Raw genomic sequence first — 13,887 nt, forward strand, 5'->3', positions numbered from 1 at the left:
CCACTCGTCCAGGTCTCCTCGGACCCCAGCCCCCCAGCCTCAGAGCGCCCTCACCTCGGGAGACGCAGGAGCCCATCACGGGCCGAGCGGCGAACGGCCGTTCTCCTTCCGTCCGGGGCAGGGCTGCCCGCTCATGTCTCCCGGGCCAGGCAGCGCCACCCCACCGCCACCGCGGCCCCGGCCCCGGCCCCGGCTCCGGGCGGCCCGGCGGCCCGAGCAACGGGGCCAGGCTCAGGCGCACGCCCCCCGCTCGCGCCCCGGGCTCCCTCGGCGCTCTCGCGGGCTCCCGGGGGGCCCCGCGGAAGTTTGAGGCCGGGGGCTGGGACTGGGGCGCACGAGCCTCGCGAGCGATGAGAGGGGAACGCCGAAGAGTAGCGGCGGCAGCGGCGGCAGCAGCAGGAGGCGGAGGGCACGGGGAGCCGGGCTAGCGCCTCTGGTTCCTGCCAGGCAGGAAGCCTCGGAGGATTCGCCCGCTGTAGCCACGTCCCCTCCTCCTTCTCTCCTAGCTCTGTCCCTCTCTGCAGCCCTGCCTCGCTCCCTCTCCAAGCTGTGCCCTCTCCGCTCGGTGTGCCCCTCAGCGATCTGTGCCCCTCTTCCTCCGCTCTGTGCCCTCTCTACTGTGTGCCCCTCCCTGCTGTCTCTGCCCCCTCTGCTCTGTGCCCTCTCTGCTCGGTCTGTCCCTCTCCGATCTGGCTGCCCCTCTCTGCTCTCTGTCTCTCCCTCCCTGATCTGTTCCCCTCTCCTCTGTGCCCTCCCTGCGCTGCTTCGTTCCCTGCTCTGTCTCACTCTCTACTCGCTATTTCCTCCCTCCTTTTTCTATCCCACTTCTCTTCCTTCTCTTTGCCACTCTCTCTGAATCCCTCCTCTTCAGCTTGCATTTCGGGTGGGGTTTGCAGGGCTCCTGGGGGACCAGGGCAAAGCCCTGAGGGCTCCCTGGAGGCGAAAGCTAGGGCTCCGCCCCTGCCTAGCTTGCTCCCAGATGCAGCTGAGGCGGAGGAGGCGAAGGAGGACCGAGCTCCCATGCACCTGTTGCTTAGACAGGGAAGGCCAGCAGCTTGGAAGTCAAGAATGGTGAACCTCCTTTCATCCAGGAACTGGATGAGGGATAGGGCTTAAGGTGCCTAGGCACTCCCTGCCCGCAGCTGAACGGAAAGAGAGGATGAGGTCTCAACAGCTGGAATGAACTCCCTTCCTCCCTTCATTCTCGGAGGTTCCATTTGAAGGTCATCTCTTCCAAGAAGCTTTCTCCAATCCTGCTAGCTCAAAAGCCATGCCTCCCTCATGTGACCTTGGAGCACTTAAGGCTCTGTTTATGGCATCTCTCCTAGGCTAATTCCTATTAGATTTACGGGCATTTCATTTATCTCTTTCTTCATTAAAGTTCTGCTCTGATGCCTCACTGTGCTCTCCCAGGCAATGCCTGGGGAGTTTATGGTCTGGCAGGTCCTATCAGGTTCCAAAGGCTCTGAGAGGAAGTCAGCCTGGGGGTTATCTGAGGACCAGTCACTGGCCAGAGGGTGATGAATTTTTCATCTGAAGCAGCAATTCTTGAGGACCATCTCCTGATTTCCAGAGGGGTTGAAATCTGTACTTCTGGAGAGAATATCCACCCTGAGGAAATTACAGAGCCATAAAGTTCTGAAGTATATTTAGTTTGGGAACATCTCAAGGGCAGGGACTGCTCTCATTTTCATCTGTGTATCCCCAGTATCCAGCAGAGTGCCTGGCACATGTTGTCGTTTGTGGAAGTGTTTCAACAACTTTGATGACCCCATTTGGGGTTTTCTTGGCAAAGATACTGGAGTGGTTTGTCATTTCCTTCTCCAGCTCACTTTAGGCATGAGAACATGAAGGCAAACAGGGTGAAGTGACTTGCCCAGGGTCACCCAGCTATTAAGTGTCTGAGGAAAGATCTGGACTCAAGTCCATTTCTCTAGTCACTGCACACAGTAGATGCTTAATAAATGTATGTTGAAGAGAAGTGAGGGAGCAACATAATGTAAATAGAAAGAGTAACACATTCAGAGTCAAGCAATCTGGGTTCAAATCCCAGCTCCTTCACTTACTACCAAGCCACCTTAGGGGAAACCATTTCTCTTTATAGGACCCTGGTGTCCTCTGCTATAAAATGGCTCCTTCCAGCCCTAAATTGAGGATCCTTTGTTATCATCTCCTCTCACTCAAAACAAAATATGATCCGAGGTCATGATTATAAATATGTATAAAAATGAAGCTTCAGGTTTGATTAGCTGTTGCTACTGATGTTCCTGTTCATTCTCCTCCCTAGCTACCAGGAAATTGAGCAGCGTTCTTCGGGGTCTTTACATAGCACTTATAAAGACTTTCTCCATCCGTGCTTCTTTAAAAAAAACAACCCTTATTTTCTGTCTTAGGAACAACTCTAAGACATAAGGGCAAGGGCAAAATGATTTGTCCATGGTCACACAGCGAGGGAGTATTTGCACCCAGATATGAACCCAAGATCCTTCTGACTCTAGACTTAGCATTTTATCTACTGTGCCTCTTAGCTGCCCCTACCATCCATTTGATCCTAGCTAAAGCTTGGTGTGGTAGGCATCTGGCTACCTGGTAAGGTAAGCAACACAAATATTATCTTCCTTATTTTAGAAATTAGACAACAAGATTTGTCAGGAACATGCCTGATGATGTTCAGGGGTCCTTGAAGGGATGAGAAGAATGAGATGTGGTAAGAAGGATGAGACAAACACTTGCAGGATCAGGAGGGCCAAGATGCTAATGGCAACTAAGGCAACTTTATTGAAGGTAACTACTTCCTTTATAGGGGTAGAAAAACAAGTTGGGGCTTCAGCACAAACTTTCCACATCCATAATAACAGGTAATGATTAACAGAGAGACCTTAAGCCATCACAATACAATCTGCCACGCATCAGTTAATTTATAGGATACATGTTATGCAGGGGTCCGAGAAACAGGGGAGTTTCCATAGGTTACTTGATACATACACAATCAGGGGTTTCTAGGGGTTTTAGACACAGACATGACAGAAGAAGGGAGAGAAGGGAAGGGAAGTGTGGTTAGGAACCTTCTGCTCTATGTCCCAGAGTTTTGCTTGATGGGTCTCAGCCTTTCCCTGCTACAAAGATTGAGGGAATGGAAAGGATTTACCTCTTAATCCAGCTAATAAGTGATAGAATCTGAAATATCCCATTTCTCTAAAACCCAGATCTCTGTAGCTGTTCAGTTCTAACTTGCTGATGGTGACCATTACAAGGAAGATTAGCATCTCATCAGAGTAAGAGCTAGATGGGGGCAGAGAAGTCACTTAGCTCCCAGCCCCATCATTTGACAGATAAGATGCAGACCCAGAGAGGGAAGTGACATGGTTAAGGTCACAGGAGGAATCAATAACAGAGATGGCACTTGAATGGAGGTCCTGGCCAAATATTCTTCCCACTACTTTGGAGTAAGACCAATCAATTTCTACAAGGCAACAAAGACAGCCCACCTCATCTGCATAGGTTTCAGACCTAGAAAGGCCCCTTAGAACACTGAATGTCAGAGCTGGGAAAGTCCTTAGAACAGTGAATGTCCAAGATGGAAGGAGTTTTAGAACATAGAATGCTAGAGCTGGAAGGGACCTTACACAGAATGTCAAAGCTGGAAGGGGCCTCAGAATATAGGATGTCAGAAGTAGGAAAGTCCTTAGAACATAGAATGTGAGAGATGGGAGGGACTGTAGAACACAGAATGTCAGATCTTGGAGCATCCTTAGAACAGAGAACGTATAAGATTGAAGGGGTCTTAGAAAAATAAAATGTTAGAATGTCCAAGATGGAAGGGGTCTTAAAATGTTAGAACTCTCAGGGGAAATCTAGAGATAGTTTAATCCATTCCATCATTTTATAGATGAAGAAATAGAAACTCAAGAAGAATTGATTTGTCTAAGGGCACATCAGTCACTAATGGGAAACTTAGGATTTGAACCCAAATTTTCTGACTCCCAATTTAGTTACCTTTCCACACTGTGTATGTTGCCTCTTAAAAAAAATTAATGAAACCCTTACTTTCTGTCTTAAAATTGATACTAAATATTGATTCCAAGGCAAAAGAGCAATAAGGGCTAGGCAATTGGGGTTAAGTGACTTGCCCAGAGTCACACAGCTAGGAAGTTATATGAGACCAGATTTGAACCCAGGTCCTCCCATCTCCAGACCTGGCTCTCTACCCACTGAGCAACCTAGCTGCTTCTTATATTGATTCTTAAGGAATCCTCTATCTGGGACCTCTCTTGATTAGAACAGGGTAACTTACTTGTTATTTGTGACTAAGACATGCCAGGTCTCAAGTAATGAGGCAGAATTGAACCTGAACTAGAACCATCACAGGTCTCAGTCAATGAATGGGAAGCAGAATAAAGAAATGGAGAAAAGACTATTTTGGAGTTAGAGAACTCAAATTCAAATCCTACTTCTACCATTTGCTAAGAATTTAGCCTGGGGCAAATTACTTCTCTTGGCCTCAGTTTCCTCATCTGTAAAATGAAAGGATTTATTCTAGCTCTATGTTTATGTGATTTTTATGATTAGTTTCTGCTGTGGGTACAAAGACCCTTCCCAGGCATGAAAGGTCACTAAGACATGGAGAGCTGCCTGCCTGGTCTAGGTGAATATAGGGAATGGAGCCAGAGGATTTCAGAAAGGAAGGCTCTCAGAGTTAAGACTCCTAAATCACAGAACCTGGGAGCTGTGAATGACCTTGGGGTGCCAAGTAGTCCAACAAGGGTCAGAACAGGAATACCCTCCTACATTATTCCTGACAAGTAGCCACAATGTTTGGTGGAAGTCCTACAAGGAGAGAGAAGTCACTAGCTCAAGGACAACGTATTCCATTTTGGGGCACCTCAAATGGTTAGGGATTTTTTTTTCTGCCTTCTAGCCTAAATTTGCCTCTATGCAGTTTCTACCCATGGCTTCCAGTTCTGCTCTTTGGGGCCAAATATAACATCTAATCCTTCTTTCATGTGATAACCTTCAAATATTTGAAGAAAGCTATCCTATTGAACCAAAGTCTTCTTTTCTTTAGGCTAAACAGTCCCAGAGCCTTCACCATATCTTCTCTGGATATCGTCTCCAGTTCCATCACCATCCTGATTGCTCTTTAACTTATTCACGTCCTCTTTAAAATACAGCACCCAGAATGTAAATAACACTTTATATCTCTGAGCAGGGGGCAGATTCTGAGGAGATATGGAGTGTAATCTCATTAGGAATGAGCAAATGCTCAGGATGTTGAGGTATTCAAGAGTTTCATCCATGATCTCATTTCATCACATGAAGCAGGTCAGGGAGTGATTTTATCTTCATTTTATGGAATTTGAAATGAGCACAAAGGGTCTAAGTTAATTGCCCAAGGTCATGAGGCTAGTGTGTGGTAAAGACAGGAGTAGGAAGTAGATCTCCTGAATTCTAATCTAGTGCTCCTTGAAGCAAGTATAAATTATCCTCCAGTCATTATACCCTGGAGCCAGGGCAAGTAGATTTAAAAAAGACAAGGATGCTGGTCCTATCCCTGGGGCAACTGTACCCATCCATAACTGAATCCCCCTCCTCTCCAGCTCTTGGGGAGGGAGGTCTTAGTGGCTTTTTTTCCCCTTTCTTTTAATGAAATGTTTTATTCAGGCTCTGGGAGGGAGCACCCTGAGTCATGGTGACGTCCTCAGTCACAGCTGGTGACACACTCCCTCCCCTGTCTGGGCAGCCAGTGCCAGTGGGGACTAAAAGGAAAAGCAAGAAGTGGGGGGAGGGAGGACCCTGCTGATGGCTCAGAGGCCTGGGAAAACACTGTGTCAACTCTCCTCCTGAGGAGGAAGCCTCAGTCACTGGTATTTCAATGGTAACTCCAGGAATTTAAACTGACAAGATGATAGTTATTCTGATTATAAGAGACACAGAGGAATGCCAGTTGAAAGGGCTATCAGAACATAGAATGTCAGAGCTTGAAAGGATGTTAGAACATAGAATGTCATAGGTAAGAGAGCCTTTAGAACACCAAATGTCAGAACTGAGAGGGCCCTTAGAACATAGAATATCAGAACTGGGAAGGATGTTAGAATAAAAAATGTCAGAGCTAGAAGTAACCTTAGAACCAGAATATCAGAGCTAGAAGTGCCCTTAGAATCTAGAATGCCAGTCCTAGGAGAAAAGAAGAATCTTCTAGCCCAACCCCCTTAATTTTCAGGGAAGGAATTAGCAGGGGCCCATTGAGGTTCAGTAATTTGCCCAGGGTTAGCCTAGGGGTTAGGCAGTGCCAGTGCCAGGGCCTCTAAATGTCAGTTCATCATCATCTCCATTTGACAGCCCTATCTCTAGGACCTTCCCTTCCCAGCTGCTCCTACCTGGTTCTTGCTCTGTCCTGCCCAGGCTGACTGCTGCCCCATAAAGCCTGACTCTACTCCCCCATGGCACCAAGGCTGATGAAGATGACAATAACAACTCGAATTTCTAAAGAGCTTTATTACAAGCAAAGATAATAACGGAAATATCTTCTAGGGAATAGTAAAATTGTTTTAGGGCCTCATTTAAATGAGCAGAAAATAAAGCCAGTTAAAATTGGACAGAAAGAATGTAAGATCCTCCTGAGTAGGGATTATTTCATTCTTGCATATTTTTTGCCAGCATTTAGCTTACAGAAGATGCTGATTGATCGAAGAGAGTCTCTTATCCAGCACGGCGCCTTGCAACGGTAATAAATGTCTGTTGAATTAGGGGGAAAAAAGCTTTAAAATTCACATAATACTTTTCTCTCAGCAGCCCTCTTATATAGGCAGAAACAAATCTTATTCTCCCCATTTTATAGATAGAACAACTGAAATTATGAAGAAGGAAATAACTAAACCAAGAAGCCATATGCAGAGCTTTCTTTCAGAAGTCTTCTCTAGGGAAATTAAGACTGGAAACTGCAGTGCTTTGCCTTGCCAATAAAACAGTGCCTAATCCTGGGTCCTTCTTGGAAGGGCAGAGGGTAGATCGGACAAAACGTTGGACGACTGAGTCAGGAGACCTGGATTGGAATCCTCACTTAAATTTATAGTAGCTGTGTGGCTTTAAAGCAATTTGTCTTACCTTCTCTGGTCTGTTCTTGTCACATATAAATGGCGGTTGTGTTGTCTACCTCATGGGATCAGTGTGAGAAAAGCATTATTAAGAAATGTGAGTTGTTATGATTTTCTGACCATGGAAAAGGAACCCAGTTCTAAGACTTTATTTCTGTGTTGGCCTGACCTTGGAAGTTACCAGTATTTTAAAAAGCAGTGTTGGATAATGGTTAGAGCTCTGGGCTGAGAGTCAGGAATACCTCTGTTCAAATTCTGTCTCAGATATTTACTGGCTTATTAAAACTTTTGATCTTGGGTAAGTTTCTTCTCCTAATCTGTGCCTCAGTTTCCTTATTTGTAAAATGGCAAATACTAATACCTACCAATAGAGTAGTCAGAGGATCCTAGATGTAGAGCTGGGTGAGATCTCAGAAAGTATCTGATGAAATCCTTTCATTTTGCAGATATGGAAACCAAGGCTCAGGGAGGGACAGAGGCTTGCCTAAGGTCAAAGACTCAGAGCTAGAATTCAAACCCACATCTTTGGACCCTGGAGTCACTGCTCTATGATGAATAGCTCTGAGGGACAAATGAAATAATGTGTGCAAAATGTTTGCAATCTTAAAGGGCTGAGGCCTCAGACACTTCCTAGCTAGGTGACCCTGGACAAGTCACTTGACCCTGATTGCTGAACTCTTACCTTCTGCCTTAAAGTTGTTCCTGAGATAGAAAGTAGAGGTTTAAGAAAAAAACCAAAAACTTAAAGGGCAGAACATTTATTATTTTTATTATTATTGCCAATGGGGACAGGCCCCTTGCAAAAGTCAACTTTATTGATATCTTGTGCTTTTCATATTTACTATATTTCCCATTGTATCCCCTCGATTCCCTTTTCTAGAGAGCCATCTCTTAGAATAAATAGGAAAGGGGGCAGCTGGGTAGCTCAGTGGATTGAGAGCCAGGCCTAGAAATGGGAGGTCCTAGGTTCAAATCCGGCCTCAGACACTTCCCAGCTGTGTGACCCTGGGCAAGTCACTTGACCTCCATTGCCCACCCTTACCACTCTTCCACCTAGGAGCCAATACACAGTATTGACTCCAAGATGGAAGGTAAGGGTTTAAAAAAAAAAAAAAGAAAAGAAAAAAAAAGGGTTTAAAATTAAAAAAAACAGGCTGAAATAAATATTAAAAAAAAAGAATAAGTAGGAAAGAGGAAAACAACCCCAATTTACCAAAACTAATCAATGTATAAAGTCTGATATTGCGTGTAGTGTCCCATAACTGTGCTGTTGTTGTTCAGTCTATCAGTCTGAGCTGACTCTTCGTGACACCTTGGACCACAGCTATCCATGGGGTTTTCTTGGCAAAGATACTAGAGTGGTTTGCCATTTCCTTTCCTAGTCATTGATCCATAGGCAAATAGAGGTGATGTGAGGACAGCTGGGTAGCTCAGGGATTGAGAGCCAGCCCTAGAGACAGGAAGTCCTAGGTTCGAATCTGGCCTCAAACACTTCCCAGCTGTGTGACCCTGGGCAAGTCACTTAACCCCCATTGCCTAACCCTTACCTCTCTTCTGCCTTGGAACCAATAGGTAAGGGTTTAAAAAAAAATAGAGGTGAAGTGACTTGTCCAGGGTCATACAACTAGGATGCATCAGAGGTCAAATTTGAACTCAGGTCTTCCTGACTCCAGGCTCAGAACTCTATTCACTGAACCATCTAGTTCCCTTGACAACCATAGTTCTCCACTATTTAAAGAGAGGGGGAGGTAAATGCCTTCTCATATCAGACATTATCTTTTCATTCATTCGTTCATTCATTCGTTCATTCATTCATTCTTCCTCCTTATCCCCTCCTAAAGAGACAGTGGTCTTGTTGAGGACAGTCTATTTCCAAATTGTAAGGAATCTAGCCTAAATAAGGATTCTAACCTTGGCTGGTGATTATTAATTTTTTTTAACCCTCACCTTCTATCTTAAAATCAATACTGTGGATTGGTTCAAAGGCAGAAGAGAGGTAAGGGCTAGGCAATGGGGTTAAGTGACTTGCTCAGGGTCACCCAACTAGGAAGTGTCTGAGGCCAAATTTGGAACCCAGGACGTCCTGTCTCTAGATCTGACTCTCAATCCACTGAGCTACCCAAGTGCCCCCTGGTGACTATTTTTTAAAAGACTAGGGCAGTTGGGTGGCAGAGAATGAGGAGAGAGTGATATCCCAAAGCCCTAGAGAGAAGAGAGTGCCAAGGAAAAGAGAATAGTCAGTGGTGGTAATGACTGTAGAATGAGGATTAAGAAAAGATCAATGGATTTGGCAGCTAAGAGATCACTCATAACTTGGGAAAGAGTTTTAGTGGAATGATAAGGTTAGGAGCCAGATTAAAAGGGGTTAAGAAGAGTGTGGGAAGGGGGCAGCTGGATAGCTCAGTGGATTAAGAGCCAGGCCCAGATTGATGAGAGGTCCTGGGTTCAAATCTGACCTCACACAATTCCCAGCTGTGTGACCCTGGGCAAGTCACTTGACCCCCATTGACTAGCCCTTACCACTCTTCTGCCTTGCAGGCAATACACAGTATTGACTCCAGGATGGAAGTAAGGGTTTAAAAAAAAAAAAAAAAGAAGAGTGTGGGAGGAGAAGAAGCAGAGGCATCTAAACAGGATGTAGACAGCCTTCTCCAGGAATTTGGCCATGAAGGGCAGAAGAGATACAGAACAATAGTTCCTAGCCCTTACCTCTCTTCAGGCTGAGAACCCATACTTAGTATCACTTCTAAGAGAGAAGCAATTTCATTTTGTTTTGTTTTGAAAGAAAAAAGCCTGTTGAACCAATTGATTAATCATAGAATGTAAAATAAGTATGAAAAGTTCTTGATAACTTTTTTGGAAAATTTTGAAAGTCATTGGATGACATCAAATGACACCACACAGGAAGTGTGTTTAGATTGGGCAAAGGAAACTGGCCATGCCTTTGGGGCTGCTATAAAAAACTAGAGAGTCAATCTGGCATCTAGAATTTGGGGAGCTGGAAGTCTCCTAGTTAAGCCCCTGAGAATGAATTGCTTGAGGAGGGGTGGAGGGAGGAGGAGAGCCCTGGCTCCAGTCTCAGTCTTGGTCTCAGTCTCTTCTCTCCCATTCTGATGAGAAGAGGGCCTCATAAGCTGGAAATTTCCCATCTACAGTTTAGTATCGTTCCCAAAATAGCTGATGGTAATGTCTACATTGTGAGCCTAGGACAGACTGGTCTGGAGGAAAGGCAGAATCAGGGCTCTAGAAGGACATGAGCAGAAAAGCTACACAGTAAGTTCCTAAGGGAAACACTGAGGATTCCAGAAAAAGAACTTCCCTTTTGTCCAGGTGCTTTAAGCTTGACTCCATTTCTCCATCGACTCTATGTGCTGGTAGGAAAGTATGTCACAGACTTTTGGAAGGATATTTTGTACCAACTGTTTTTATTATATCACTTTAATAAATGCCCCCCTTAAAAAACAAAAACAAAAAACAACAAACACCTTCATCTTCTGTCTTAGAATCAATACTGTGATTGGTTCCAAGGCAGAAGAGTAGTAAGGGCTGGGCAATGGGGGTAAGGGATGGGCCCAGAGCCCCACAGCTAGGAAGTGTCTGAGGCCAGATTTGAACCCAGGACCTCCCGTCTCTAGGCCTGGCTCTCAATCCACTGAGCTACCCAGCTGCCCCCATAAATGCCCCTTTCTAAAAGTTAAATCTGGCTAGCTAATTGATTTCAGTAATAATTATTAGAGAAACACACTGGTAGGGACGTATGAGCTAATGGCATTTGGAAGGCATCTCCCCGTGTTACCTTTAGAACCTAGAAAGGAAGTAGTAGTTGCCCTCTGGGGACCCAGCCTACAAGTCTGAGCTGGAGAGGGCACCAGAGAATGTACTACAAGAGGAATATAGAATTCAGGGGCCAACCTATGTGCCCAAAAGTATCCCCTACACAGGATACTCAACGAAGAGTCATTCAGCCTTCGCCAAAAGACCTCCAATGAGAGGAACTCTATGACTTCTAGAAGCAAACGATTCCACTTCTGAATAGTTCTCGTTGTTAAGAAATTTCTTCTGGGGGCAGTGAGGTAACTCAGTGAATTGAGAGCCAGGACTAAAGTTGGCAAATCTGAGTTCAAATCTGGCCTCCAACACTTCCCAGCTGTGTGATCCTGGGCAAGTCACTTATCATCCATTGTCTAGCCTTTACCAATCTTCTGCCTTGGAACTGATTCACAGTATTGATTCTAAGGTGGAAGGTAAAGGTTTAAAGAATTAAAAATTTTTTTTAATTAAAAATTTTAAAGTTTCTTCTGATATTAAAACTAATTTGCTGCTTCACTCCTAGCTTGACTCCAGCAGAACAAGGCTGGCCCTTTTTTCTTTTTTGTTTTCTGAATTATACATGTATTACCATGAAAAAGACATTTCCATATTGGTCATTATTATATAGGATAGTTATATAGACCCCAAGCCCCCAAATAAAAACCCAAATAGACTAAAGTGAAAAACCATGTGCTTTGATCTGCATCCAACTCCAACAGTTCTCTCTTCGGGAGTCAATCCCTTTTCTACAAGAGAAGCAGCCCATCAAATCCTTGAAGATAGCCACCATGTTTCCTTCTCTTCTCTGGGTTAATCAGTCCTGTTCATCTATCCTTCTATAGCTTAAATAAGGGCCTCAGAGTTCCATATGGCTTTGATTACTTTCCTTAGGACCTTCTTAAGCTTATCAATGTCCTTTCCAAACATTGGCCCCAGAACTGACCATAATACTTTAGATGTGGTCTGACCAGGGCAAAGGACAAAGGTCCCCTCGCCTCCCGATTCCTGGAAGTTACACTTCTCTTAACACAGAATGCCCCAAATGACTGAGACTGAAGCCATTAAAGCGTAAGACTACTAAGAATTTAGGGCCATCCTATACAATGTAAGATCACACTCTTTTGGGGTTGCCACAGCACATTAGTGTTATTATTTTAAAATCCTTATTTCTGTTTTAGAATCAATACTAAATATTGGTTCCAACACAAAAGAACAGTGTAAGGGTTAAAAAAAAATTAATGTTGGACTAAATATATGAGAAATGCGGTCACTGGATTTATTACTGAATAGTAGGGGCTAATGTGAACTGGAAAGACCTCCAGGAATTGATGCAGAGTGAAAGGAGCAGAGCCAGAAGAACATTGTACACAGAGACTGATATACTATGGTAAAATCAAATATAACGGACTTCTGTACCAGCAGCAATGCAATGACCCAGGACAATTCTGAGGGATTTATGAGAAAGAAAACCATCCACATCCAGAGAAAGAACTGGGAGGAGAAACACAGAAGAAAAACAACTGCTTAATCACATGGGTCGATGGAAATATGAACTGGGGATGTAGACTCTAAGTCAGTGGTTCCCAAACTTTTTTGGCCTACCGCCCCCTTTCCAGAAAAAAATAGTAATTAGCCCCCTAGAAATTAATTTTTTTTAATTTTAACAGCAATTAATAGGAAAGATAAATGCACCTGTGGCCATCACTGCCCTCCTAGATCACTGCAGTACACACCAGGGGGCGGTGGTGCCCACTTTGGGAATCACTGCTCTAAGCGATTACCCTAATGTAAATATCAATAATAAGGAAACAGGTCTTGATCAATGACACATGTAAAACCCAATGGAATTGCTGATTGGCTATGGGAGGGGGTGGGAGGAGGGGAGGGAAAGAACATGAATCATGGAAACATGGAAAAATATTCTAAATTAATTAATTAAATGAAGTTTTTCAATTAAAAAACAAAAACAAAACAATAGGGACTAGGCAATGTAGGGTTAAGTGACTCATCCAGGATCACACAGCTAGGAAGTGTCTGAGGGCAGAGGTGAAACCAGGATCTCTTGTCTCTAGGCCTGGTTCTCAATCCACTGAGTCACTCAGCTGCCCTGTCATAGCACATTATTGACTTACATTAAGCTTACAATCCACTAAAGCCATCCAAACTGCTGCCTAGTCATTCATTGTCCAATAATGTCTAAGCTCCCTAGGGGCAAAGCCTATTTCACTTTTGCTCTTGTCTTTCAGATCTTACTGGCACGTAATGTGTTAATATATGCATGTGGATTAATTATTTAGATAAAGGTGATTTTAATAAAAAAGACTTTACATTTACCAAGATTCTTTGGAATACTGATTCTGCCCTGCAATCCATTAGGTATCCCTCCAAGCTTCTTGGTATGTGCAAATGTGACTCACATGGCTTTATCCAAGTCACTAATTAAAAAAAAATTAAATAGCATGATGCCAAGCACAAATCCTTAGACATTCCACTGGAAACTTCTTATCAAACTGATATCAAACCACTAATGATTGGAGCTGGCCATTCAACCAATTACAAATATACCTAAATACTTTCTATTTAGCTCCAGATATCTGCATCTTTTCCCCAGAAGCAAAATGACACTTGATCAAATGTTTTGTTCATTACAGAAACTATGTAGTGGAGTATTCTCAAATGTGTTCTTTTAGTAACCCTGTCAAAAAAAGGGAACAATGTTATTCTGTCAGAGTAATAATAACTCACTTGTATTGTGCTTTCAGGTTTGTAAAGTACTTTGGGTTGGTTCTCAGTTGATCCCCCTCAACCTTCTCACCAAAAAAATTTCATCCCAGCTCTAGCCAGCTTTTCTTTCTTCCTTCCTTCTCTCTCTCTCTCCCTCCTTCCCTCCCTCCTTTCCTTCCTTCCTTCCTTCCTTCCTTCCTTCCTTCCTTCCTTCCTTCCTTCCTTCCTTCTTCCTCCCTTCCTCCCTCCCTTCCTTCCT

At 44.1% G+C, this 13,887-nt stretch overlaps 1 protein-coding gene across 1 annotated transcript in view; it reads right to left on the bottom strand.

Annotated features, from left to right (window-relative positions):
• Positions 1-13,887, bottom strand: part of FAM131C (family with sequence similarity 131 member C) — a 105,275-nt gene that overhangs the window by 34,786 nt on the left and 56,602 nt on the right. The window contains exon 2 of the mRNA XM_044668689.1: positions 165-440. Within this exon, the coding sequence (XP_044524624.1) occupies positions 165-440 (276 nt within the window). The remainder of the gene's footprint in view (positions 1-164; positions 441-13,887) is intronic.

Source organism: Gracilinanus agilis, chromosome 3 (genome assembly GCF_016433145.1).
Source record: "Gracilinanus agilis isolate LMUSP501 chromosome 3, AgileGrace, whole genome shotgun sequence".
Classification (NCBI taxonomy): Eukaryota; Metazoa; Chordata; class Mammalia; order Didelphimorphia; family Didelphidae; genus Gracilinanus; species Gracilinanus agilis.